The 24788-nt window shown below is 41.3% G+C and overlaps 3 protein-coding genes across 3 annotated transcripts in view; 1 reads left to right on the plus strand and 2 right to left on the minus strand.

The window, feature by feature from the left end:
• Nucleotides 1–24788, plus strand: part of LOC146635296 (butyrophilin-like protein 2) — a 614223-nt gene that overhangs the window by 128505 nt on the left and 460930 nt on the right. The window lies entirely within an intron of this gene.
• The window catches only part of LOC146635297 (low affinity immunoglobulin gamma Fc region receptor II-like), a 91118-nt gene continuing 68437 nt past the window's right edge, over nucleotides 2108–24788 (minus strand). The window contains exons 7-10 of the mRNA XM_085349845.1: nucleotides 9617–9703; nucleotides 8654–8740; nucleotides 5300–5362; nucleotides 2108–2142 (exon numbers count right to left, since the gene is read on the minus strand). Coding sequence (XP_085205971.1) covers nucleotides 2108–2142; nucleotides 5300–5362; nucleotides 8654–8740; nucleotides 9617–9703 — 272 coding nt within the window. The remainder of the gene's footprint in view (nucleotides 2143–5299; nucleotides 5363–8653; nucleotides 8741–9616; nucleotides 9704–24788) is intronic.
• LOC146635298 (uncharacterized) overlaps nucleotides 2108–24788 on the minus strand; it is a 35358-nt gene continuing 12677 nt past the window's right edge. The window contains exons 3-9 of the mRNA XM_085349846.1: nucleotides 15832–16146; nucleotides 15507–15752; nucleotides 15265–15420; nucleotides 9617–9703; nucleotides 8654–8740; nucleotides 5300–5362; nucleotides 2108–2142 (exon numbers count right to left, since the gene is read on the minus strand). Coding sequence (XP_085205972.1) covers nucleotides 2108–2142; nucleotides 5300–5362; nucleotides 8654–8740; nucleotides 9617–9703; nucleotides 15265–15420; nucleotides 15507–15752; nucleotides 15832–16146 — 989 coding nt within the window. The remainder of the gene's footprint in view (nucleotides 2143–5299; nucleotides 5363–8653; nucleotides 8741–9616; nucleotides 9704–15264; nucleotides 15421–15506; nucleotides 15753–15831; nucleotides 16147–24788) is intronic.

Below are 24788 nucleotides of genomic sequence, written 5' to 3' on the forward strand. Positions count from 1 at the left end.
TCACTTTGTAAGAGAGGGTCAGACCTGACCTCTGTTGTGTGTGGAAGAACCGTCAACATGTTAACTTACTGTCGTGCTGCAACCAGCTTCAACCATTGAGATGACGTCATCGTTTCAACCATGTTTGGTGGCTGGACGCTCTCTTCATGTTGCACTTTAATGTGAGATAAATAAGGCAAATACTTCATTTGAAGCCTTCCATAGAATGATGGCTTTTTAATTATGGTTATTAAATACAAACAGTTGTGATTCATTTTTGATGCATGCAAAGCAAATATTTTGTCCCATCTGGGCCACTGGATTGTTGTTTTTCTGACTTTGTCTGACTGGACCCACAGTGTATGAGGAAACATGCTGGTCTTCAAATGCTGTCACATGATGGTTTTATTACTTTTAGACTTTAAGTTTAGGTCATTCAATTTATAATCCTCTTGAGGTGCAGTCTATAAGCTCCACCTCCTTCTTGATGCTCCCAGTAGACACTGCTGTAAAGCACGCCTCCAGCTTAAGAAGTGTGGGCATTTCCTCTCAGCAGTGCACTCTGTGTTTTGTGGCTCACAAGGGAAGCCAGCCAAGGTCGAGGAAAAGATCCCTTCACCCGTCCTTAGCCAACTTCGACTGATTCCTTCGCTACAGCCCTTTTTATTGTCAGCAAGCAATTATTCATGAATATGCAATTACAAACACACGTGACAGTCTTCAGCAGGCATATCTGAACAACATCAGCGTCTGAATTCTGCGTGTGTATTTTCAGCCATTCCATACATAGACATATGACCTTTCAATGAACTTAACGTGTGTGTATGAGGTATGCAGAAAAGCAGAAGTAAGCGTCTTGCTAAACTATAAAAAACTTACTTGCAATAGGTAACATTTAAAGGTGTGAAGTCTTGCACTTTATAGCTTTAAAGCTATAATGGAAATTATAACATCGAGGCTGCTTCCTCTCATCTCATGGTGCACAGAGCGTGCACAGAATCCTTATGGGACCTGATAAGCATAAGATATTTTATCAGCATACAAAAGATAATATATTTCTAAGCATAAATGACCATCTTAAATTATTCATTCTGACAGCTCTCATGAAAAAACCAACTGGAGAGTGTGAGCAGGTCAAACTTACTAAGTCCACCCCTAAAATTCACTCATTTCATCATAAAAGCACATGCTGTATAGTCACATTAAGATGTGCCAGTGGTTACTTAGGTATTGCAATGAAAAAAAGCCCTGCATTACTGGCTGTTTACAGAATGTCAGCTGTCAGATGTTACATTTTATATTATGAAGTTTACATCTGTAAACTGTCCTCAAAGCCTGAAAATGTAGTTCTCTGAAGTTTACTGAAGGGAAACTAATGAGTGTCACTGTGGCCACTAGAGGGCACTTTAATATAAAAACATGCTGCTCTGAGACACTGGCACCTTGCCAGTTTGCATATGAGATCACATGATACATAAAGGCTCTTATTGGTTATTTAACAAGTCCAAACAGTTTTGTATCCATCAGTTAATAAAAAGTTATCTTTTTATTGATTTATAGATACCGTTACAATAACTTGGTGACACTGCTCCTGCTCCCCTGTACATAAACACATAAACATTGCAAAATGGTATAAATGTGTTCACAGGCAAATATCACATTGATAAACACTCATTCAGTTGAAGCTCGGCTGGACCATATGAACTGAGATTTGTCTCCTTCTCTTTTAAAACTCTTGAAGTTTTAAAAGTTTCCAATGATGGTCATGCTGCTTTTAATCTGCAGTTATGGTTTTATTTAGATCTTAATCAGCCACAACGACTCACATTTTCCTTCAGTGATATTTGTGAAACCCACAGAGCCGCACAAGAAGAACAAGTGAGACCAAAGTTTCCTGCAGAGATCACTGCTGTGGGGAGGACAGCACCGTCCTGCGAGTTACTGAGTGTCCTCCATACACTGCATTACATTACATTGACATCTTAGTTATAATATGTGTTATATGAGTATGTTTAATGAAAAGATCAAACATAATATATGCAAATCTGTTTTATAATGAAGGTCTACTAGTCTGAGCGCTTGTGTAGAACCAGCAGCTGGATTCCAGTGGTTGGACTGGTGGATTACTTCATGAGTAGATGCCATTTTGGTCAGATGGAAACTCTGAAAACACAAAAACACACAGTTCAAACAATAAGAGACCAGTCACAGTTCAAATAATGTAAAGGTTATTCAGGGGCAGATCTTTAGCGAGGAAACAAAGAAGTCTTACAGCCAAACTGTCACAAATAAGGTTTTAGTGTGAAAGAGATTTTGGTTTGTGTTGCAGTAGATGCTGCTGCTAATGTACAGAACAGGACAGTGTTCAGTGTTTGCGTTCAGTTCAAACTCACAGAAATGAAAGCAAAAATCTGAAAATAGTTTATTCTGATCAGCTTGAATACAAATCTTTAAATGAAGTAGCAAAAAAGCTGCAACTGACCAAAGAGTGAAGAATGAGTAGACAGTGAACTCTCGCCTCCTTTTTGGCAGCCTGTGGTTTTATACTTTCACATGCCTTCACTTCAAACCGTTTCACAAAGTTCACACCACTTCCTGTACTCACACTGAATGCTAACATTGGTCTAACAACCCATTAAATATGAGCATAAACCCTGAGAGCCTGGCCTCAGCTTCATTTCTTATATTGTTATGTGCTGTTAATAACAATGAGACCATTGACAATTTATCTTCAACTTAATCGTTCAGAAAATTAACTTACCCACAGCAAGAGATTTAGTCACCTTTTTGGTGACCATAAAGTACAGATTTTCCTTCAGTTCCCAAAAAACAAAAAAACAAAAAAAAAAAACACTTTATAGCAGGGGTGAGGGAACGCCAGGCCTCAAGGGTGTCCCTGCAGGTTTTAGATGTGTCCTTGATCTAACACAGCTGATTTAAATGACTAAATTACCTCCTCAACATGTCTTGTAGTTCTCCAGAAGCTGGTAATGAACTAATCGTTTGATTCAGGTGTGCTGACCCAGGGTGAGATCTAAAACCTGCAGGACACCGGCCCTCGAGGCCTGGAGTTCCCCCACCGCTGCTTTAGAGTTTCCCATTAATCCGAATTCTTTCAGCATCAGTAAAGCGATCAGCGTGGTTGTTCACCCACGTGTTACGATAAAGTTTAACATCCAGACAATGATGATTTGTGAGGTTTGGCTTATATGCAATGCCCTGTCTGAAGTATTTAACAAAAAAAAAACCCGAAAAAAAACCCCCCACAACAACAACAACAAAAAAAAAAAAGAAAAAAAAAGAAAAAACACCTAAAACAAGAACTAATAAATTACAAAATTTACCTAATTCCGAGGTTTAGTGAAGTCAGTCTAGCTACTGTACCTACAATGCAGTCTGGTAGCTAGCCACAGCGCTAATTTGAGGCTAATATAAACATGTTAACATAGTGAAGATGGAAAATGAGAATTAAATGAGAGACAAATTCCATCAGGTATTAGAATTAAAAATCAATTAATCCTAGTTCATCATAACCTTGGTGTTCATCTGAACAATAGACTGGACTGGACTCATAACTCAGGAAAGGGCAGAGCAGGCTGTACCTGCTGCGGAGACTCAGGTCGTTTGGAGTGGAGGGCCCACTCCTGAAGAAATTCTATGACTCTGTTGTGGCTTCTGCTATCTTTTATGGTGTGGTCTGCTGGGGCGGCAGCATCTCTGCTGGGGACAGGAAGAGACTGAACAGGGTGATCCGAAGGGCCAGCTCTGTTCTAGGATGCCCTCTGGACCCAGTGGAGGTGGTGAGTGACAGGAGAATGGCGGCTAAGCTGTCATCCCTGATGGACAACGTCTCCCACCCCATGCAGCAGACTGTGACAGCACTGAGCAGCTCCTTCAGTGGGAGACTGCGGCACCCACGGTGTGGGACGGAGAGATTTCGCAGGTCTTTCCTCCCCACTGCTGTCAGACTCCATAATAAAGACTTTAACTGATCAAGCACACACATCCATACATATGCAATAATACTAAGTGCAATAATCCTTTCTGTCATCGTTGTATTTTTACTCAGTTGTATATAGTATTTGTATTTGTATTCTATTTTTATCTTATTGTATATTTATTTTATTTTATTCTACTGTATATAGTATTTTATTTTATTTTATTTTATTCTATTCTGTACAGTTGTGTACTGTATTTATTCTTATTGTATTCTAATTTTTGCCTCATAACTTTTGCACTGTCCACTTCCTGCTGTGACAAAACAAATTTCCCACGTGTGGGACTAATAAAGGTTATCTTATCTTATCTTATCTTATCATCACCACACTGGTTGCTGTGCATGTTAACTGTGATGGTACCATAGCCCTGTCCTCATTTATACTGGTGCTTGACCTTATTTATTTATGCTGTTTGCTATATAAAGAGCAACTGTTATGTGACGGCTGTGTGCAGGTAGGAAAAGGACCCAAGGTGCAGACTCCAGAGACAAACGTAAACTGAAACAGCTTTAATGCTGAACTCAAACAGAACAAAAGTAAAAATCCAAATAACTTACACAGGCAGCCAAAACACACAGCTAGATAAGGGTAGATCACCACACAGACACAGAGGAACACAGGGCTTAAATACACAGAGGGAGCAATCAGGGAATGGGTAACAGGAGGGAAACACAGCTGGGGCAAATCAGGGCTAACGAGACAAGGGGAAGCGAAACCAGATACATTAACATCAGACAAGGACCTTCAAAATAAAACAGGAAACATGACACAGACTGAACTAAAGACACAGACTCACACGCATGCACGGCAACAGAGGGAACAGAGACGTGGGACCAGGGCAGACACTGACTGAACACGGGGATATAGGAACTAAGGATACACAGAGACGCGAACTAGACAAGGGGTTACAGCTGACAGGGGAGACAGAGCAACTAGAGAAGACAGAGACATAAACCATAAGACAGAACTCAAAGAAACCAAAGACTAGAAATGATAAATAATATAATAAACTCAAAAACCCTGGGTCAACGACCCAGGCATCCTAACAGCAACTGTACCTCTGGGCTTTTTTGGTCCCTATCAGCACTGTTGTCTTAAAATGTCTTTTTAGCATCACACATTATTTCAGTGGAAACAGAAAATAGCTGCTATGGTTTTACATGTCTTAAAGGCCTGATGTCATCTGTGAAACTTATGAAGAGCCTTTGAAACGTCATGTGTTCTCTTTTTGTATAATTTTTTTATCATGCCTTATGGAGCTTGCTCATTTTCTTATGTAAGCTAAAGAAGTAGACGTTTCTTTGGATAAAGAGCAGCTGTACCTCTGCGCCTGTTTGGTCTGCTGTCTCTTCTCACTGATGAGTAGACTGTAGCTGGATCACACTCTGCACAATAAAACACATACGGAGGTCAGATAGTGAATCTTATAATATACTTATAATATACTGTCAGTATACAGGATGTGTGTTAAAAGACTTATCTCTTGCTGTCTATTTAAGAGCCTTAAATAGTTCTGTTTTCTTGTTCTTTACAAATATTCAACATCCAGTGATTACAGCTCACTGAAAGACCTTATAAGCATTTTCTTTGGTAAACTAAACTAGACTTTGCTGGGAGGAAATAGTGCCTCTCTGGTTAGTTAGTTAATTAGTTAGTTAGTTAATTTATTTCAAACATGTAAACAATATACAGGCACATTTAGTAAAGAAAATAAGAGAGAAAAAAAATAAGATGCAAAAGTCAATACATTTCAACATTGCTTCTGGTCTGAGTCAGTTACATGTTGAACGGGAGTGGGAAGAAGTACACACTTATTTAATCCCACCCCTTTGCTATAAGTTATCAGTTAATATTTAGTCAGCTTCATTAGTGATATAATCTGTAATAACAATAGTGAGAAGATTTCTGATATAATATATACTATAATATCACATCATGAAAAATTTTAAATAGAGACATTCACTTCATTTCAATATTTTCCCTTTCTTTATAGATTGAGAAGATCATATTTTTATAACTTTTATGTTTTATGTTTGGACATTGCTTCAATTCCATATTCAGACTGTTCCATAGTTTCACTCCATGAACAGAAACACAAAAGCTTTTTCTTGTAGTACGTACCTTCCCTGTTTTGAAGTTACAAAAACTCCTTAAAATATAACTTCTTTCAAAAAACATACTCTGAATATTACCTGGCAGTTCCTTATTTTTTGCTTTGAATAGAATTGAGCTCAGAGTTGAAAAACAACAACAACAAAAAAAGCCCCCTAAATGAAAGAGGATGTAGATAAACACATGTACAGACTTCTTGTTTCTATAACAAAGCCTTTATAGTGCTCAGGGGGAGCCAGGCCTCGTAATGCATGTATTTCTATGGAGGCAGAGATCTGAATGCATATTTAAAAATTGTCAGAGACCATTTCAATGGTTTCAAACTAAACTGTTCACCTGATGTTGACTTTAAAGGACTTTAGATACTAGTTGTGTGTCTGAGGCAAAACACTGTTATTTTACTTTTTACGTATACGTACGTATGCATATTCACAACCGGTGAAAGTTCTAAGCTACAAGTACAGTCAACCTGATCTGAAAAATTAAATACTACAAGTTCATGCTGTGTAATTATGCGGTGAGTGAACCACATTAAGAATAGGTTGTTCAACATTTGCACAAAATTGTACATGTCCTGTGTGTTAAACCATTTTCAGTTAAATAAAGGACACAAGGGAGATCAGTTTGAGAACAGAAAAAAACGCCTCAGCACATGAATCATCACACCTCACAACATAGAAGACATAAGCTTCGAAGGCGTTTGGTGGGGGTGGGGGGGGGGGGGGGTGATTGTAGGTCTGTGTCAGTGTACATGCGTATGTGTGTGTGTGTGCGTGTGTGTTCCGTGTTCAACCGTGAGAACGTGTCCCTTCACCCGGTTAAGCAAAAGTCAACAATCTTCGATCAACACAGAAGGAGGTACAAAGAGTTCTGACAACAATCCTGTTATCATGGAGAATTTTGTTGTTCCAGTCAGTTTCAACCTTGCCACCCTTTTATCGCCTTTGGGCTTTTGGAGTCCTGACCTGACTTTTAAAAAATAATTAGAAAAAAAAGCTCTATGCTGCTAAAAAAAAAAAAAAGATATTTGCAAAATTCTGCCTAAATATGTATTTTACCTGGTTAATGTGTGTGGCCAGGCGTGGTTTGCAGCGCCGCTGCAGGGGAGGCGGACGCACCTGAGCGGCACCCGCAATCACTTGTCGCCGCCTTAAAGTCTGTGCTCTCTATGCTCTTGTGTTGTCGGGCTGTGAGCTGAAAAGCTACAGCCCATTGTATGCATACAGCAACTGTGTGTGAAAAGTGGTCAATAAAGAGATGCTGAAAAGCGTGTTCATGGAAACATCGTCGGGTCTGTCGTGCCATGTTTACAATAAGACTTATGGTCCCGAACCTCTGCGCACAGCGTCTGCAGATCGGGGCTGTACGAAGTCACTTTTATCTTTACGCAGGACTGTAAGCTGTCATCTGGGAGGCGTGAGCGGTGTTTGTTTTTAACATAGTTCACGGTGGAGAACAGCTGCTGACATAATGTGGATCCGAAGGTCCATAATTAACCTACCTGGGGTTGAAAGTCTCGATAAATGCACGGCGTTTCGGCGGGTATACCGGCTTCCACGAGTGTAACGCTTATTTTGAGCGATGAAAAAATAATAAAATAATTTTATTTTATATTTCAATATCACAATAATCTTCCAATTTAGAACTACAAGTTAAAAAAAAAAACTAAACACAAATAAAATCCACTTCAGCTAAATACTTCTAATTTATTTTCCCAAACCACCCGGAGCCGCAGTACAAGGACTAAAGAGCCGCAGGTTGCCAATCCCTGGCCTAAGGGAAGCATGTATAATGTAAACAGAATTGGTCCTAGCACTGAACCCTGTGGAACTCCATAGTGAACCTCAGTGTGTGAAGAGGACTCTCCATTTACATGAACAAATTGGAGTCTATTAGATAGATATGATACAAACCACTGCACTGCAGTACCTGTAATACCTACAGCATGTTCTAATCGCTCTAATAGGATATTATGGTCGACAGTATTGAACGCTGCACTGAGGTCTAGCAGGACAAGCACAGAGATGAGTCCACTGTCAGAGGCCATAAGAAGATCATTTGTAACCTTCACTAAAGCTGTTTCTGTGCTGTGATGAGCTCTGAAACCTGACTGAAACTCTTCAAATAAACCATTCCTCTGCAGATGATCTGTTAGCTGTTTGACAACTACTCTTTCAAGGATTTTTGATATGAAAGGAAGGTTGGCGATTCCAAGGTCTCAGTACTGACCTGGATGTTCATGGACTTAAAAACCTTTGCAGGATCTTAACATTTTTTTTGAGTCTGTGTGTCTTGTGGGGCGCCATATTAAATTATTTTCTTGTTCTATACAAATATTTACCATCCAGTGATTACTGATTAAAGCATGGAGCTCACTTAAAGACTTGTAGCATTTTCTTTGCACAAATTGTACTTGTCCTGTGTGTAAAGATCTTCACGATTAAATAACACGAGTAACTTTATGACTACTGATGCTTTCTAGCTGACATTAATCTTTAGGAGAACAGTTCAACACTTTGGGAAGTACACTTGATTCCTTTTCACTGATTAAAGAGCAGCTGTACCTCTGGGCCTGTTTGGTCTGATGTCTGTTTGTCCACAACTGATATTGTCTGCTCTCACTGATGAGTAGACTGTAGCTGGATCACAATCTGCACAATAAACCATACAAAGGTCATCAGTGCTGATAGTGAAGCTTATAAAAAACAGTCAGTATTCAGGATGTGTGTCAAAAAAAAGAGTTATTATTTCCCAGGTAGCATCATGAAAAGATTTCTTAGAAACTGCCTAGAAGCCCTGTGGTTGCTTTATCTGTTTCAGTCAAACACCCACCTGTTGTTTCTGGTGATTGACACCAGAAGAAAACACATTTTACTGCAAAGTACCACGTAGACCCACACTTTGTCACGCTATATGCACACTATCATCAGCACTCAGTCATACAGAAAATATGCATTATAAATCTAAATTTTACTGAATGATTTTCATGCAGGTTTCCATGAACTTTATCGACACTGTGTCTATTTAATGGAGAAAGAGTCATTTAAAAGTTCTATTCTCATGTTTTATACAAAAACTGTGACCATGAGTCCATTACATAATTATCTAACATACGTCAGAAAAATTGTCTTGCCTGTTTGGTAATAACTAATAATGTCTCATCCTACTTTTGAATAGACTGTTTGGTCCCTATCAGTACTGTGGTGTAACATGTCTTTTCACATCACACATCAGTTCAGTGGAAACAACAAGCTGCTGTGGTTTCACAGGTCTTAAACTGCAAAACTATTTCTGTTGTTGAAAGACAATTTGACAGGCAGACAACACATGAGGTTCATTTACTTTAAAGAGGATTTAATGGAAAGGCCTAATGTCATCTACGCAACTAATAAAGAGCATTCAATGAGTCTCTTGTTTTGTATAATTTTTTTTACCATCCCTCATGGAGCTGCCTCATTTCTTATGTAAGCTAAGCTACACATCCAAACAAGTAGATTTGATTTCCTTTGAATAAAGTGCAGCTGTACCTCTGCGCCTGTTTGGTCTGATGTCTGTTTGTCCACAACTCATGCTGTCTCTTTCCACCAATGTGTAGATTGTAGCTGGAGCACACTCTGCACAATAAAACACATACAGAAAACATGACAGAAGTTAGTGATGCTTATAAAAGTACAGAAAGTATACATGCTTTGTGTTTTAAAAAAAGGACTTATTATTCCCCATGTATCACTATGAGAAGACTCAGCAGGTTTCAGACACTCTGTGGTAATCTTATTTGTTAGAGAGAAACACCAAAAATTTGTCCTTTTTGGGGTTTTCCATGATTAACAGCAGAATAAAAACACAGACTTTGTCAGACTATATTGATACTATCATCACCACTGTGGTAACAAGCTATTCTTTATCTACACACATGAGTTCGGAAGAAACAACAGGGAGAAGTAGCTGCTGTGGTTTTGCATGCAAAGTTTAAAATATTCAAAACTATTAATGTTCTAAGATTTGTATGTCTAGTTAAATGACAATTCTTATTGGGCTGTAGGTGTTAATGTGAGGTAATCTTAGTGTGTTAAAGTTAAAGACTGATTTCTGGTTTGAACACTCACCAGTCTTATATTCACATAATATTGACAGTAAGTGGAATTTGATATGTTTAGAATGAATGCTAGAATTGTGCAGCTCCATTTTGCAACTGGCTCATGAAGACTTCCCACTATGCAGCAACATACGCACAAAACTGCAACTAGAATCTAGAACCAAAGGTGAATATTATGTTATTTTTAAAACAATAACTCTATGAACTACAAAAAAAAAAAAACAATTCCATCAGGGCTGTTTTCTGATATTGGGTGGTTTGCAGCCAAAAATAAATGAGAGAGGTCTGAGATTGTTTGAACATGTGTAGAGGAGGAATGGTGGATATGTTTGACAAAAGATGTTGAAGATGGAGCCAAGCAGGAGAAAAAGAGGATAAACACATAAGATTCATGGATGTAGTGAAGGAAAATATTCAGAAGTTTGATGTGTCAGGGTAGGATGCTAGGGATAGGGTAAGATGGAAATAAGAGAAGTAGTAACCTCTGTTCTTTCCAAAGAAGAAGAGGATAACTGAGAATGTGAATCATAAAGGCTAATTTCACTATTAAAGGCTCTCTGGCCTCAGTAGGGGGAAGGGGGTATATGTGGCGGGTTAGGCGTGTTCTGTGATGACGTGCAGGTGAGATGGACTCACCTGCATGACATCTACAATCACGCCTCGTCGGCTTAAAACCTGTGCTCTGCTCTGTGTTGTTGGTGGTTATGTGTACAGCCAACAGAGTAGCCTCTGAATGTACTATTACAGAAATTGTGTGGTTATTGTAAGAATAAATGATGCTGCGAAGCACGAAAATGCCATTGGGTCTGCTGTGGTGGTTTAGTTCTATTTTTTTAATAAAAATCTTGAATAAAAAGTGGACGCAAACTGCAAACAAATTAAAAGAAGTAGGCCTACTATTGAGAAACTCTAAAAATTACAATTAAAATTCTCAACAACAAAAACTGGTGAAAATATAAATGATAAACAACAACCCCCAAAGTGTCTAAGTCACGTCGAGTGACAGGGCAACATCTAAACACAAGAGGAGGTGAGGGAGAGTGTGCCTGCTCTGCGCTGACACAGGAGCGGCGAGTCCAGCGACCTGGCTGTTACCTCTTTGCTGAGAGAAGTTAAAGTAAAGAATCGATCTCAGCAGGCTAGTATTGATCCGATACCGATACAATCGATATTTGGATCGATCCGCCCACCACTATTATTTTTTTGGTTAAGTTTTTGGAAGTTTTTTTTTTGGGTTAGAGTTATATTTAGCTGATCTATTTTATGGGCCTGCTAATTGTGTTTTTGAATCCTGTCTTTGTAAACTTTTTTTGAGGGCTAAAAGAAAATCCATTTTGAAGACAGTCCTCTATGCTTTTGCTGTTTGCTCTCACATACCGAATATTTGTTTACATTTCCATTTTTTTCCTTTTTTTCGTTTTCTTAACAGCCCTGAGGTAAGCATGTGCAGCTGAAGTGTTTTTATGACAAACAGCAAACTGGACAACCACAGAGCTGTTAACTTCTGTTAATTAACCACAGGCTAAAAAACAAGCATCCAAAGAGCAACCTTCAGGGTCAACTATCAACTACAAACACGCAACAACTAAAGTCTGAAGATTTATGGATTTTTTTAACTTTAAAGGTTTTCAAAAAGTTGTCATTGAAACAAATTGAATCTAATATACTATATAAATATAGTAATTTATTTATGCTGTATGTTAATGTAGGTGCAAAGTATAAGAGTTTAAGATTAGCCAACATGTGGAGCTCAGTGTTGAATTGGTAAATTTGGCAAATGTCTGGTATGGTGATGCACTTTGGGCCGATGGATCAATTGAAGGGCTACTGTGCACTGGCCATACAAGGACTAAAAGCAGCCCATTGATTAATTTTCATTACTGACATTATATTGCCCAATGAAATCTCTTAGTACAAGCAGCAACTGGTCTAAAACAAGGCTGCACTCCTTTTACAAGTTAGTTTGTAAGCATAAGTTCAAGGTGTAGTAAGATAGTTTAGCCACTATACTTGTTACATCCCAGCTAGCCTTAAAGAGCTTTTAAAGATAAGATAAGATAAGATAAGATAGAACTTTATTAATCCCTCGGGTGGGTTCCTCTGGGAAATTCGATTTCCAAAAAAGCACAGCACCGACAGAAGTTACAGAGTTATACACACACACATATATATAAATACAGAGACAATATAAATAAAATATACGAAGGGGATAAATAGAATAAATAGGAATAAAAATAAAAATACAAGTGAATTGCACATTTCAAGTATTGAGTCTATTGCACCGTTGACTATTTACAAAAGTATTGCACAAAAGGTATTGCACAGTGAGGTGCAGAGGCACTACAGCTTAGTTGTTCCCCCCTCCTTTGTCCTCCTGTTTCCCCTCCCTCTCCCCTCCAGAGAGGAGTTAAACAGTCTGATGGCGTGTGGGACAAAGGAGTTTTTAAGTCTGTTAGTTCTTGTCTTTGGGAGAAGCAACCTGTCACTGAACAGACTCTTCTGGTTGTTAATGGCCGTGTGCAGAGGATGCCCAGCATTGTCCATAATGTCCATCAGTTTCTTTAATGTCCTTTTCTCTGCCACTGTCACCAGAGTGTCCAGCTTCATGCCGACCACAGAGCTAGCCCTCCTGATCAGTTTCTCCAGCCTGGATGAGTCCTTCTTTGCTGTGCTGCTCCCCCAGCACACCACAGCATAGAAAAGTACTCCAGCAACCACCGACTGGTAAAACATCCTCAGGAGCTTCCTGCAGATGTTAAAAGACCTCAGCCTCCTGAGGAAGTACAGTCGGCTTTGGGCTTTTTTATACAGGTGCTCTGTGTTGCATGACCAGTCCAGTTTATTGTCCACCCACAGCCCGAGGTACTTGTACTTGTTGACCACCTCCACCTCCTCCCCCTCTATCTGAACTGGCAGTGGACCTTCTCTGGACCTCCCGAAGTCCACAACCAGTTCCTTAGTCTTTGAGGTGTTGAGTTGCAGGTGGTTTGTGTGACTCCATGCGACAAAGTTCCTCACCAGACTTCTGTACTCCTCTTCCTGATCATCCCAGATACACCCCATGATGGCCGTGTCATCTGCAAACTTCTGAATATGGCATAATTCAGAGTTGTAGCAGAAGTCAGAGGTGTACAGGGTGAAGAGAAGAGGGGACAGCACAGTTCCCTGTGGTGCTCCTGTGCTGCTGACCACAGTGTCAGACGTGATGTCCTTCAGCCTGACGTACTGTGGTCTGTCGGTGAGGTAGTCGGAGAGCCAAGCCACCAGGCAGGGGTCCACCTCCATCCTGTTCAGTTTTTCTTGAAGCATACAGGGCCGGATGGTATTAAAGGCACTGGAAAAGTCAAGAAACAGGATCCTGACCGTGCCTTTTCCCCCATCCAGGTGTGAGTGGGCTCTGTGTAGGAGGTACAGGATGGCATCCTCCACTCCGACACCCGCCTTGTATGCAAACTGTAGTGGGTCCTGGGCATGTTGTACCTGTGGTCGGAGGAGGTTGAGGAAGAGCCGCTCTAGAGTCTTCATAAGATGTGACGTCAGTGCCACCGGTCGGAAGTCATTCAGCTCATTGGGCCGGTTCTTTTTGGGGACCGGGACGATGCAGGATGTCTTCCATAGGGCGGGCACTCTCCCCAGTCGCAGACTGAGGTTGAAGACTCGTTGTAGCGGCTCCCCAAGTTCAGCAGCACACGCCTTTAGCATCCTAGGACACACCTTGTCTGGGCCTGCTGCCTTTCTGGGGCGAAGCTTCCTCAGTTGTCTCCTGACCTGATCCACTGTGACACTGGGAGATGTTTGGGAGGAGGGGAGGGGGGGAGATGTCTTGCTGCTGAGAGAGGGATTGGAGGAGGGGGGTGTCATGGTGTCAGGAAGGGGGGGAAGCGAGGGAGGTAGTAAAGGCAGTTTTTGTCACTACAGGGTCCTCCAAAGAAGTGAAAGGGTTAATAGAAAAGGCTGTTAACCAGCCAGTTAGGAAGGAAGTACTCCTAACACAGCACCCAGAAAAAAAAACAACAAAACAAAACATTATAGTGTCAAAAATGACTTGTATGGCCATAGATGCAAAAGCAAGATAGTTCCCAAAGACTCATATAGCCTGTTGCAAAAAACAGTTTCGGTGTGTATAGCTAATTACACTCTTCATAACAACTTTTGTGCAACCACAGGCTTACAGATACAGGCTTATATGTTACATTACTGTGCTGCTGTACTGTGCTGTGCTAAAGAATCACAGTAAAGATGGAATAACCTTATTTGTGCGTCCTGTGTTTTCTGACCGACACCCCAAGGTGAACACCACTGCTATTCAGACAACACCTATACAGTTGTGGGTTAAACCCAAATTGATAACTTCACAGGGAATAATAATTATTTATTTATTTATATAGCTCTCCTGTTTGAATTATATTAAAACAGGGGGCTGTCTTCTAGGCTTCACCTGGAGTCCCTGAAATTGACCCTTGGACCATTTTTGCTGCCTTTTGGGGGCATTTTTAACAGAATTATCTGACAAATATTATGACTGCTGTGAAATTACGAGTACAAACATAACATGTATGAAGTTGGGTTCAGTTTTGGTGAGTGAAATTCTAGGATTTTATCTGTGAGTTTGTGTGCACAAATTGTCAGCTGTCTGTGTCTGTGAAATACAAGTGTACACAGTGCATATATATTTAAGGGATTCGCTTTTTAAATGTTAATTGTGAAACTGAAGAACATGTGCTGACTTAAAAAAAACCACTGAATGTTAGTAAAAAATGTTGTTTGTGTGAAAAACTTTAGATACTAAAAGAAGACCTAGCCTTAAAACAGTCCTTTTAATAAAAGTTTTAAACTTACATATAATTATACTGTCTATGTCTAGACACAAACATAAAACACTACCCTTGCTCTATTTGACTGGCTGTTGTTGTGATATTTTAAGATGACTGTATGTGATTGTCATCTCCACTTTTTCACTCAAATGTGCCGAAAAACAAAACAAAACAAAAAAAAACAGTTCAGCATGTTTTGAAATTATAACGATAAAAAAATTTACAAAATTTTCAAAAGGCAGAAATCCAGAAGTCTGAGTCTCACCTTCAGGTTTCCTCCCAACATGTTGTCTCACCAACAGAACCAGTAACACCAGTAGAATCACAATACAGACTGATCCAACAGATGACAACACAGAGAGAATAGTGGTAGATTGTGATGAAGGTGCAGATGTAGGTGTAGGTGTGGTGGTGTGTTTCTCTAAAACAAAGCAAACACTTTCATTAAGTTGTCGTCACATTGTGAATGTTGAAACCTGCAGAAACACAGACAGGTGAGTGTGTCACCTGTGACAGTGATCCAGCTGGATGGAGACTCTCCATGACCGCTGATGTTACACTTGTAGAGGCCTTCATCGGACCTGGAAACATGCTGGATGGTCATGTGACCTGTAGGCTCCTCCCTAATGAGGGAGCCATCTTTATAGAAAGCAGCTGGGAGGTTGGAGGGAGTGGTCTTTGTTTTACAGAGCAGAGTGACGTCATCTCCCTCCATCACAGGGAGGACAGGACTCTGCAGGATCACTGATCCACCTCAACACAGAGACAAACTACAGCATTTCATCCATTTACACACAGCTTCATCAACACTAACTCCACACACTCAGCTTACCAGTGACTGTCAGGTTAACCATGTTACTGATGGGACCCTCTCTGGACTCACACCAGTAAACTCCACTGTCCAATGGGAAAAGGGTGATAGTGCATGAGGAACCAGCTCCTTCTCCCCACCCATCTCTTCCACACTGAGTCCTCTGTTGTTTGCTTGTGTTTCTCCTCAGAGTCCATCCAGCAGAGCTGTCGTCCTCCTCACAGCTCAGAGACACAACGTCATATTGAAAGAACTGAGAGCTGCTGGGACTCACAGTCAGACGAGCTTGGTTTTCTTTGCAGGACAGAAGAGAGATCACAACTAAAAGAAATTGCACTTACAGTCAGTTATTTTATAATGAGAACAAAAAATACATATCCAAGAATAGAATAGCCATTTATTTTCATTTCACATGTACAACAACATTATGTATGTTCCACACTAACTGTGCCAGAATAAAATATAAATAGTAAAACAGCAGGAAAAAGAATCAAAAGCAGGAGAAATTGAAAGTGTTTGTGTGTGTGTGTTTGTGTGTGTGTGTTGCTGAGGAAATATTTAATCCAGGAGCAGGTCAAAGTGGTTCAGCTTGGTGGATATCTGGGATTATGATGTTGAAAACTGAGCTGCAGTTCACAAAGAGCATCCTCACAAAGATTTTCCTGTTCTCGAGATAGCTTAGTGGTCTGTGAAGGGTGATGGCATCCTCTATGGACCGATTTGCTCTGTAGGAAAACTGGTGGGGGTCAAGGGATAGGGTTAGACAGTCTCTGATGTCCTGAGAAAGAATCCACTCAAAACACTTCATGAAGTGCTGGGGAAGGGAGAGTGGAGGAGGGGTGGTCTCAAACTGAGCAAGAAGGTGTTGAGCTTTTCTGCAAGTATGAAACTGCTGTTGAGTTTTGGGGTGCTTTGGCCTTTGTAGTTGGTAAGTCAGTGCTGGTTTGCAGTAGGGGAACCATAGCTGAACTGAACACAGAGTCCAAAGAGTGGGGATTTAATCAGACCGAATAAACAGACAACCCAGAGCAGAGCAGCTAAATGGAATAGGGTTCAGGCCTGAGCCGAAGTACTGAAGCGGTGAAGGGCTGCAGAAGGCAGAGCAGTGTGGATGCTGGATCAGAGGCTGGAGGTTTGGTAACGTAAACAAGATAAGATATCTTAACCTCTGTTCTTTCCAAAGAAGAAGAGGATAACTGAGATTTTGATAATAATAAATGAATTTGAAAATTTGCATGTAAAAAAAAGATGTTCAGTTTTCAGATCTGCAGTTTGTCCTCAAGTTGTTTCTAACTTGGATTTTCCTGATTTATTTTTTGTCTTCACCTTGATCATCAGTCATTAAGACAACACACAGTGAAAGTATAGTATTTAAAAAGAAGTTTTTTACTTACAAAACAGAAGCAGCAGAGATGATTCCTTCATTGTGCTCATTCATTCATTGATGTGACTTTGCCATCATTTCCTATAGAGACCTGAAAGAAAGCCCACCCACTTCCTGTATGTCAGTTTGTTTCTTTTTCATTTTTCTTCTGTCTACTTGTCGTAGGAAGGTGGTTTTAGCCTATGGTATGCAGAGGATATGTTGGAATGCATATGTATACAATTCTGGCCTGTCTTTTGTCAGATAGGCTGCAGCAGACAAGGAGTTGGGTTAACTGTTTTTGATAAAGTCCCACAGAAACACAGCTTACATCAAATTGTCATCAGTCTTAATCCAAATTTGGTGCAACCATGATTGAATGCATTGGGTTACAGTATTTGTTACACACACACACACACACACACACACATATATATATACATATATATATATATACACACACACACACACACACACATCCATCCATCTTCATTCTTCATCCGCTTTATCCGAGGCCGGGTCGCGGGGGCAGCAGCCTAAGCAAAGAGGCCCAGACCTCCCTCTCGAGCTCTTCTCTGAGCCCTTGGTATTTCTCCAGCTTCTCGTGTTCCTTCTTCCTGATATTGCTGTCATTCGGAACCGCTACATCGATCACTACGGCCGTCTTCTTCTGTTTGTCTACCACCACTATGTCCGGTTGGTTAGCCACCACCATTTTGTCCGTCTGTATCTGGAAGTCCCACAGGATCTTAGCTCGGTCATTCTCCATCACCCTTGGGGGCATCTCCCATTTTGACCTCGGGACTTCCAGGTTATACTCAGCACAGATGTTCCTGTACACTATGCCGGCCACTTGGTTATGGCGTTCCATGTATGCCTTGCCTGCTAGCATCTTGCACCCTGCTGTTATGTGCTGGATTGTCTCTGGGGCATCTTTACACAGCCTGCACCTGGGGTCTTGCCTGGTGTGATAGACCCCAGTCTCTATGGATCTTGTACTCAGAGCTTGTTCTTGTGCTGCCATGATTAGTGCCTCTGTGCTGTCTTTCAGTCCAGCTTTGTCCAGTCACTGGTGGGATTTCTGGATATCAGCCACCTCCTCTATCTGCTGGTGGTACATACCGTGCAGGGGCCTGTCCTTCCATGATGGTTCCTCGTCTCCCTCCTCTTTCTTGGGTTTCTGCTGCCTGAGGTATTCACTGAGCACTCGGTCAGTTGGGGTCATCTTCCCAATGTATTCTTGGATGTTTGTTGTCTCATCCTGGACTGTGGTGCTGACACTCACCAGTCTCCGGCCCCCTTCCTTCCGCTTAGCGTACAGCCTCAGGGTGCTGGACTTGGGGTGAAACCCTCCATGCATGGTAAGGAGCTTTCTTGTCTTTATGTCAGTGGCTTCTATCTCCTCCTTTGGCCAGCCTATTACCCCAGCAGGGTACCTGATCACGGGCAGGGCGTACGTGTTGATGGCCCGGATCTTGTTCTTACCATTCAGCTGACTCTTCAGGACTTGCCTGACCCTCTGCAGGTACTTGGTGGTTGCAGCCTTTCTAGCGGCCTCTTCATGGTTCCCATTTGCCTGCGGGATCCCCAGGTACTTGTAACTGTCCTCTATGTCTGCAATGTTGCCTTCTGGTAGTTCAATCCCCTCAGTTCTGACTACCTTCCCTCTCTTTGTTACCATCCGACTACACTTCTCCAGTCCGAACGACATTCCAATGTCATTGCTGTATAGCCTGGTAGTGTGGATCAGTGAATCGATGTCTCGTTCACTCTTGGCATACAGCTTGATGTCATCCATGTACAGGAGGTGGCTGACAACTGCTCCGTTCCGTAGTCGGTATCCGTAGCCAGTCTTGTTAATGATCTCACTGAGGGGGTTCAGGCCTATGCAGAACAGCAGTGGGGACAGAGCATCTCCTTGGTAGATCCCGCACTTGATGGTGACTTGTGCTATGGGCTTGGAGTTGGCCTCTAGTGTTGTACGCCACATCCCCATTGAGTTCCTGATGAAGGCTCTTAGGGTCCCATTGATCTTGTACAATTCTAGGCATTCCAGTATCCAGCTGTGGGGCATTGAGTCGTAGGCCTTCTTGTAATCAATCCAGGCAGTGCACAGGTTGGTCAGTCTGGTCTTGCAGTCTCGGCTGACTGTTCTGTCTACCAGTAGCTGGTGTTTTGCGCCTCTGGTATTTTTGCCAATTCCTTTCTGTGTCCCGCTCATGTATTGACCCATGTGCCTGTTCATCTTAGCCGATATGATGCCTGACAGGAGCTTCCATGTAGTACTGAGGCAGGTTATTGGTCGGTAGTTGGAGGGGACCGATTAAAGATTATAATCTTTAAAACACACAGGATCATCCTTCCTGCTATTGCCAATTACATTTTATTTACATAGCTCCAAATCACAATAACAGTCGCCTCAAGGCACTCATGAGGATCATTGTTGGTGTTTCTCATAGTGATGAACACTTTGACTTGCCAAGCAGAAGGTTGCTGGTTTGATTCCAACGGGAAACATAAATGCTCTTGTGGCAGTAAGGCTTTTAAACTGTGCCAAATGAAACACGGCGGTGTGTGAATGATGTGGTGAACCTTTGTGACAAAGGTCTTTTTTGTGTATCTGTGGGGATGTTCCTGCTGATTACATTCTTAGTAAATCACTAAGAATACACCACTACTCAGCTAGTCTAAACTATGGAGTAGTCATCCAGGTATCACTTTAAATTTAATGTTCAATGTCAGACTGTGTGAAGTGAAACCACCGATTACATTTTTCTACCATAAATCCTCAAATGTCACTTCACTGTGCAGACATGTACATTATGAACACATTAGGTTATAATTTGAAGTGAAGGGGAAAAAGCCTTTTAAATAACTAATCTTCTTACAAAAGATGTTCATCTAATGTTAAAATATCAGATTTGATCTAATATTAAGTTAGCCGTTTTAACATCTAAAAAGAAACATGGGACTGCAGCATGTCTACAGTTCATGACAAACATCTCTATAAGTGACCACAGCTAAATGTATTCACAGCCAATTGAACAGAGCTAATAATGAGGGGCTACAGTGTCATCTAGTGGCAGATGGCTGAAGATGCAGTGGGAACAAAAATGCACATGTCATAAGTTTACTTTTAAAAAAGCAAATGTATTTACTTTACACATAATCCATCCATAAATCCTGTTGACTACAAAATATTTAAACACATTTACTATTATAAGCAAATATATTAGACATTAAATTCAATGATGTGTTAAAGGAGAAAAATAAAATGAGGAGAGATTCTCAGCTCTAACTGAAAATCGAACTCCTGTATTTTATATTGTTTTGCAGAACCCACATATTTCATGTCATCCTGTGGAGCTTTATCAAAGATGTGCCGGCTTCAGTGTGAAATATGATGTCGTTGACTAAATCACAAGAAACCCAAGACCCAGCCTGATTGTTTGAGGGATAATTGGATGCCAACTGAATCAGAGTAAACTCAGCTTCTCTGGGATATTTAGAAAATAAGCTCATTATGAGATTCTGATGTTTTTGGCTCCTCACTGTCCTGATGAGCTACATGAACACCAGCTGGAAGTCAGTTTGTCCATGGGAAGTTTGGACTCTTTTTCTTTTATAAAACATATAAAACATGTAAATTACAGACGTGTCCTGTTTCTACTGTGAGTGTAGCTGTTAGCTCGTGACCTCCTGCTGAGCTAAAGCCTCAGACTGTTTCTGTAGTTTAAATAGACGACACATCATTCATACATCTGTGTGTGTTCATTATATGCAGCTTTTATTCATGTCAGTCTGAACACTGCATGTACTGTGAAACTCTTTATTTATATTACAGATTTTGTTCTTTTATGTTATTATTAATGATGAAATGAGTGAGTTTTTCTGTACAGATGAATTTTCTTTGATCAAAAACTTTGTGAGCTGTAGTCTGATGTTGTTTTCTGAGCATTTCTCCTCCACTCTGCTCTTTCTGAATAATCTTTCCTGAATAATCTGATCTGGAATCAGTCCACAGTGAACAAACACACTGAGCAAACGTGTAATCTGAACTAAAGTCAAACTTTGAAACCAACCAAGAATCTCTTTAATTGGCTGGACACAGAGGACATCAAAATACGTATCTGTGTGAGCAGATTTTCTCTCACATGAAGAGTGTCCTCAGCACCTTCCGTAGCTGTCTGACTGCTGTGTCTCTGAGTGGGAGACCAGAGATCACATTAACATGTGTATCCGTATTAACAAACATGTCATTCTGTAGTACATCAATGGCTTGTTGTTAGAAACACTAGAAACCATTGTGTGGTGTTAAAAGTAGGTTAAAGAACAAACATGAAAACCTGTCGCTGCCCTTTCAAGAGCCCGATGCTCCAGGATGGTGGCACAGTTTCTTGTCAGTAAATGTTACCATACCGTACAATAGTTTATGTAAATAGCAATTTAAAAACAACACATGGCTGACCAAAGTGCTTCACAGCAGAATGATCAAAAACACAATAAATACATGATGATAAAATAACAGTCTCAGTTAGAGTCAAAAGCCAGAAAATGCAGAGGGAGGCAGCTGGAGATGGGGAGGGAAGGAAGGGAGGGGCAAGTGACCCCTCCCTGGGGCCAGCTCCCCCCCTGACCCCAGTAGGCACCCCCATACTCCGCGACCCGCCAGGGAAAGGGGGCCCAGGCCCATCCGGACCGGGGCCCAGTTCAGCAGCGCCGCCTGGCCCACCTGACCCCACCACAGAGAAAACTGCACCCACCCTGTCATCCACTCATCTTCCAGACTACGCAAGACAATAGACACCCAAGCTGAGATCTTCCTCCACCTCTCCTATATCTCCCCCTCCTGCAGAGTGAGTTCCTGAAGAGAGGAGAGCTCCATATAAACCTCCTATATTTATTTTCTTACTCTTCTCATATCTGGTTATGATGTAACCGGAGCCTCGTCATCTCGTCTATATGCTGCACTGGATATAGCAGAGGTGGCAATAAAGTTGACTTTGACTTTGAACTGTCATGGTAAAGAGAGACCTGAGTCAAAGGCAAAGCTCTACCAGTCCATTTACATCTCACCTTGTGGTCATGAAATCTGGGTAATGACAGAATACAAGCATCCATATTTATTTTCCTTCACAGGCTCAGCATTATATAGAGATAGGGTAAGGAGCTCAAACATCCAGAGGGATCTCAGAGTACAGCGGCTGCTTTCCCCTGTGTATGAAAAGGAGCCAGTAGAGATCCCTTCCATGCACCTCTCTTGTTTCAGGCACTCCTAACTGGGAAGAGACCCCAATGAAGACCCATTTCCTTCTGGGGAATGCCTCAGGTTTCCCCAGAAGGAAATGGGAAGTGTGCCTGGGAAGAAAGTTGTCTGAAAACTCTGCTCAGCCTACCGCCACCTCAACCTGTCTAAATATCTTATATCACACTTTGGACATCCTTGATCCTTCTCCCCGTGTCTTAGTCCCTCCTACCAGAGAATGAGGAAGGAGAGGAGGAAGCAGGTGTTTTTTTTAGATCTCAACTAAAACTGGATTGTATGATCTTAGGCGTAACAGTGTTCTTTTTTTTATGTGGACAAGTTCATTGACAGCAGAGGCGATGGATCTTGTTTTCACTTCTAAGCTCATATTTACAGTTTTTCATCCTTTCACATTAAAGGTCAAAGGTCAGACAGCTTGTGTTGGGCAAACTGAAAAACGTGCTGGAAACATTCCTAAGAGGTTTTTTAGTGACATGATAGCATCGTACAGTCAAGTCAAAAGCTTTGATGATTAGTTTTTATACTTCCAAGCTCCAAAATAGCAGGTAGAAATTAAAAATGCATCCCAAACAAACATTCAGGGGCCCGTTCTTCGTACGTCGCTTACTACATCCAAGATCAAATGACACATCCAAGACCAAACCATCGCGCTAACCGTGAGCTCACTAATCCGGTTCTCCGAACACACCTGCTGTTGACGATTAGTACAGCTGGATGAAGTAATGTGAGATCACTGGCTGGCTTAAAAGGGGCTACGCATCGATAGTAGAAACATTGATCGGCAACCCTTTGATTGGTCGGCGAAAATGTCGAAGGAGCGTGCTCGGTATTTTCCGGCAGCAGAGGAAGAACTCTTGAGTGAGGGATTTCAGGAGTTTCAGAGTTTAATTAAAACGCAAGGGAACACTGCAAAGGCTGCAAAAGCAAGGAGAGAGGGCTGGCAGAAAGTTGCTGACAAATTTAACTCGTAAGTAATTTAATAATAATAATAATAATATATTGGATTTATATAGCGCTTTTCAAGGCACCCAAAGCGCTTTACAATGCCACTATTCATTCACTCCCACATTCACACACTGGTGGAGGCAGCTACGGTTGTAGCCACAGCTGCCCTGGGGCAGACTGACAGAAGCCAGGCTGCCATATCGCGCCATCGGCCCCTCTGGCCAACACCAGTAGGCGGTAGGGTAGATTTATTATATTACACTATATTATCCAATATTATATTACATTATATTATATTGTTATATTATATCCCCTTTCACATCAGAGCCACAACAGGACCCACTAGAACATGGGAACAAGTAAAAGTGAAATATAAGAATATTCTACAGAATGGTAATATTTATCACTTATATTGCTTGTCGTCTCTTGGAAAGAGACCCTGAAATAATCTGTTTGTTTGTTCATAACAGCAACCAAGAAAAGGGCAGAGCAAAAAAAAGACAGGTGGTGGTCCTGCACCCCCTCGTCAACAAGTTGGTTAAGTGAATAATACCCTCACGGGAATATCGATATCTCTCTATGAGCACACTGTCGCGCTGAGCTAAAGGATCCTGTCTGTCCCGCAATATACGCTGGATTCTGAGGACTCTCCTTATCAATCTTGCACCTTCCGCAATGGGCTGCTCGCGTATACGGACAGGACATGGCTGCGACAGGCTTCCCAAATCCACCTTCGCTTTTATAGCCGTGGTCTCTCATCTTGATTACACGAAGTAATTTGCAATTGCTACTCTGAAATATGAATTACATCTGTAATAATCACATACATGTAATAGAATGTTAATAGTACATTTCCCTTTTTTAGGGAATGACCTGTATGTATCTGTGTGAAATCAATAAAAGGATCAAGTGCTGCATTATCTTTAGTTACATTGATAATATTTATTTATGGTGAAACAGTGGTGGAATATCGCTGTTGCTTCCGTATAAATGAAGCGGACATACCTGCGTGGCCGCGATCTAATCCTGTTTACATAAAGTAAACCTGCTCCCGAGCAGGTTTACGCTTACGGCTCTGTTGCTATGACAGCAAGTCCCGGATGAGCTTCGGGGAACCGAACGATCCAAGATCACGCGAAATCGTCAACAATCTCATCCAACTTACTTACTTAGCGAGGTACGAAGAACAGGCCCCTGGTCTCCAGAGGATATTTACTGTTTGTTTTTTATCCTGTGACATTAAAGGTCAGATGGAAATCATCACCTCCTGAAGCTCCTCTGCTGCTACCTACTAGCTCTTATCATTTTATGACTGATCTTTCATCCACAGTGCAAACACTTGCTGGCCACTTTATTAGGTATACCCTTTAGCTTACAGCACTGCCTTAATTCTTCATGGTATAA

Source organism: Diplotaxodon limnothrissa, linkage group LG3, assembly GCF_057381915.1.
Source record: "Diplotaxodon limnothrissa isolate DT_005_m linkage group LG3, D_limnothrissa_male_GT1.1, whole genome shotgun sequence".
Taxonomy (NCBI): domain Eukaryota; kingdom Metazoa; phylum Chordata; class Actinopteri; order Cichliformes; family Cichlidae; genus Diplotaxodon; species Diplotaxodon limnothrissa.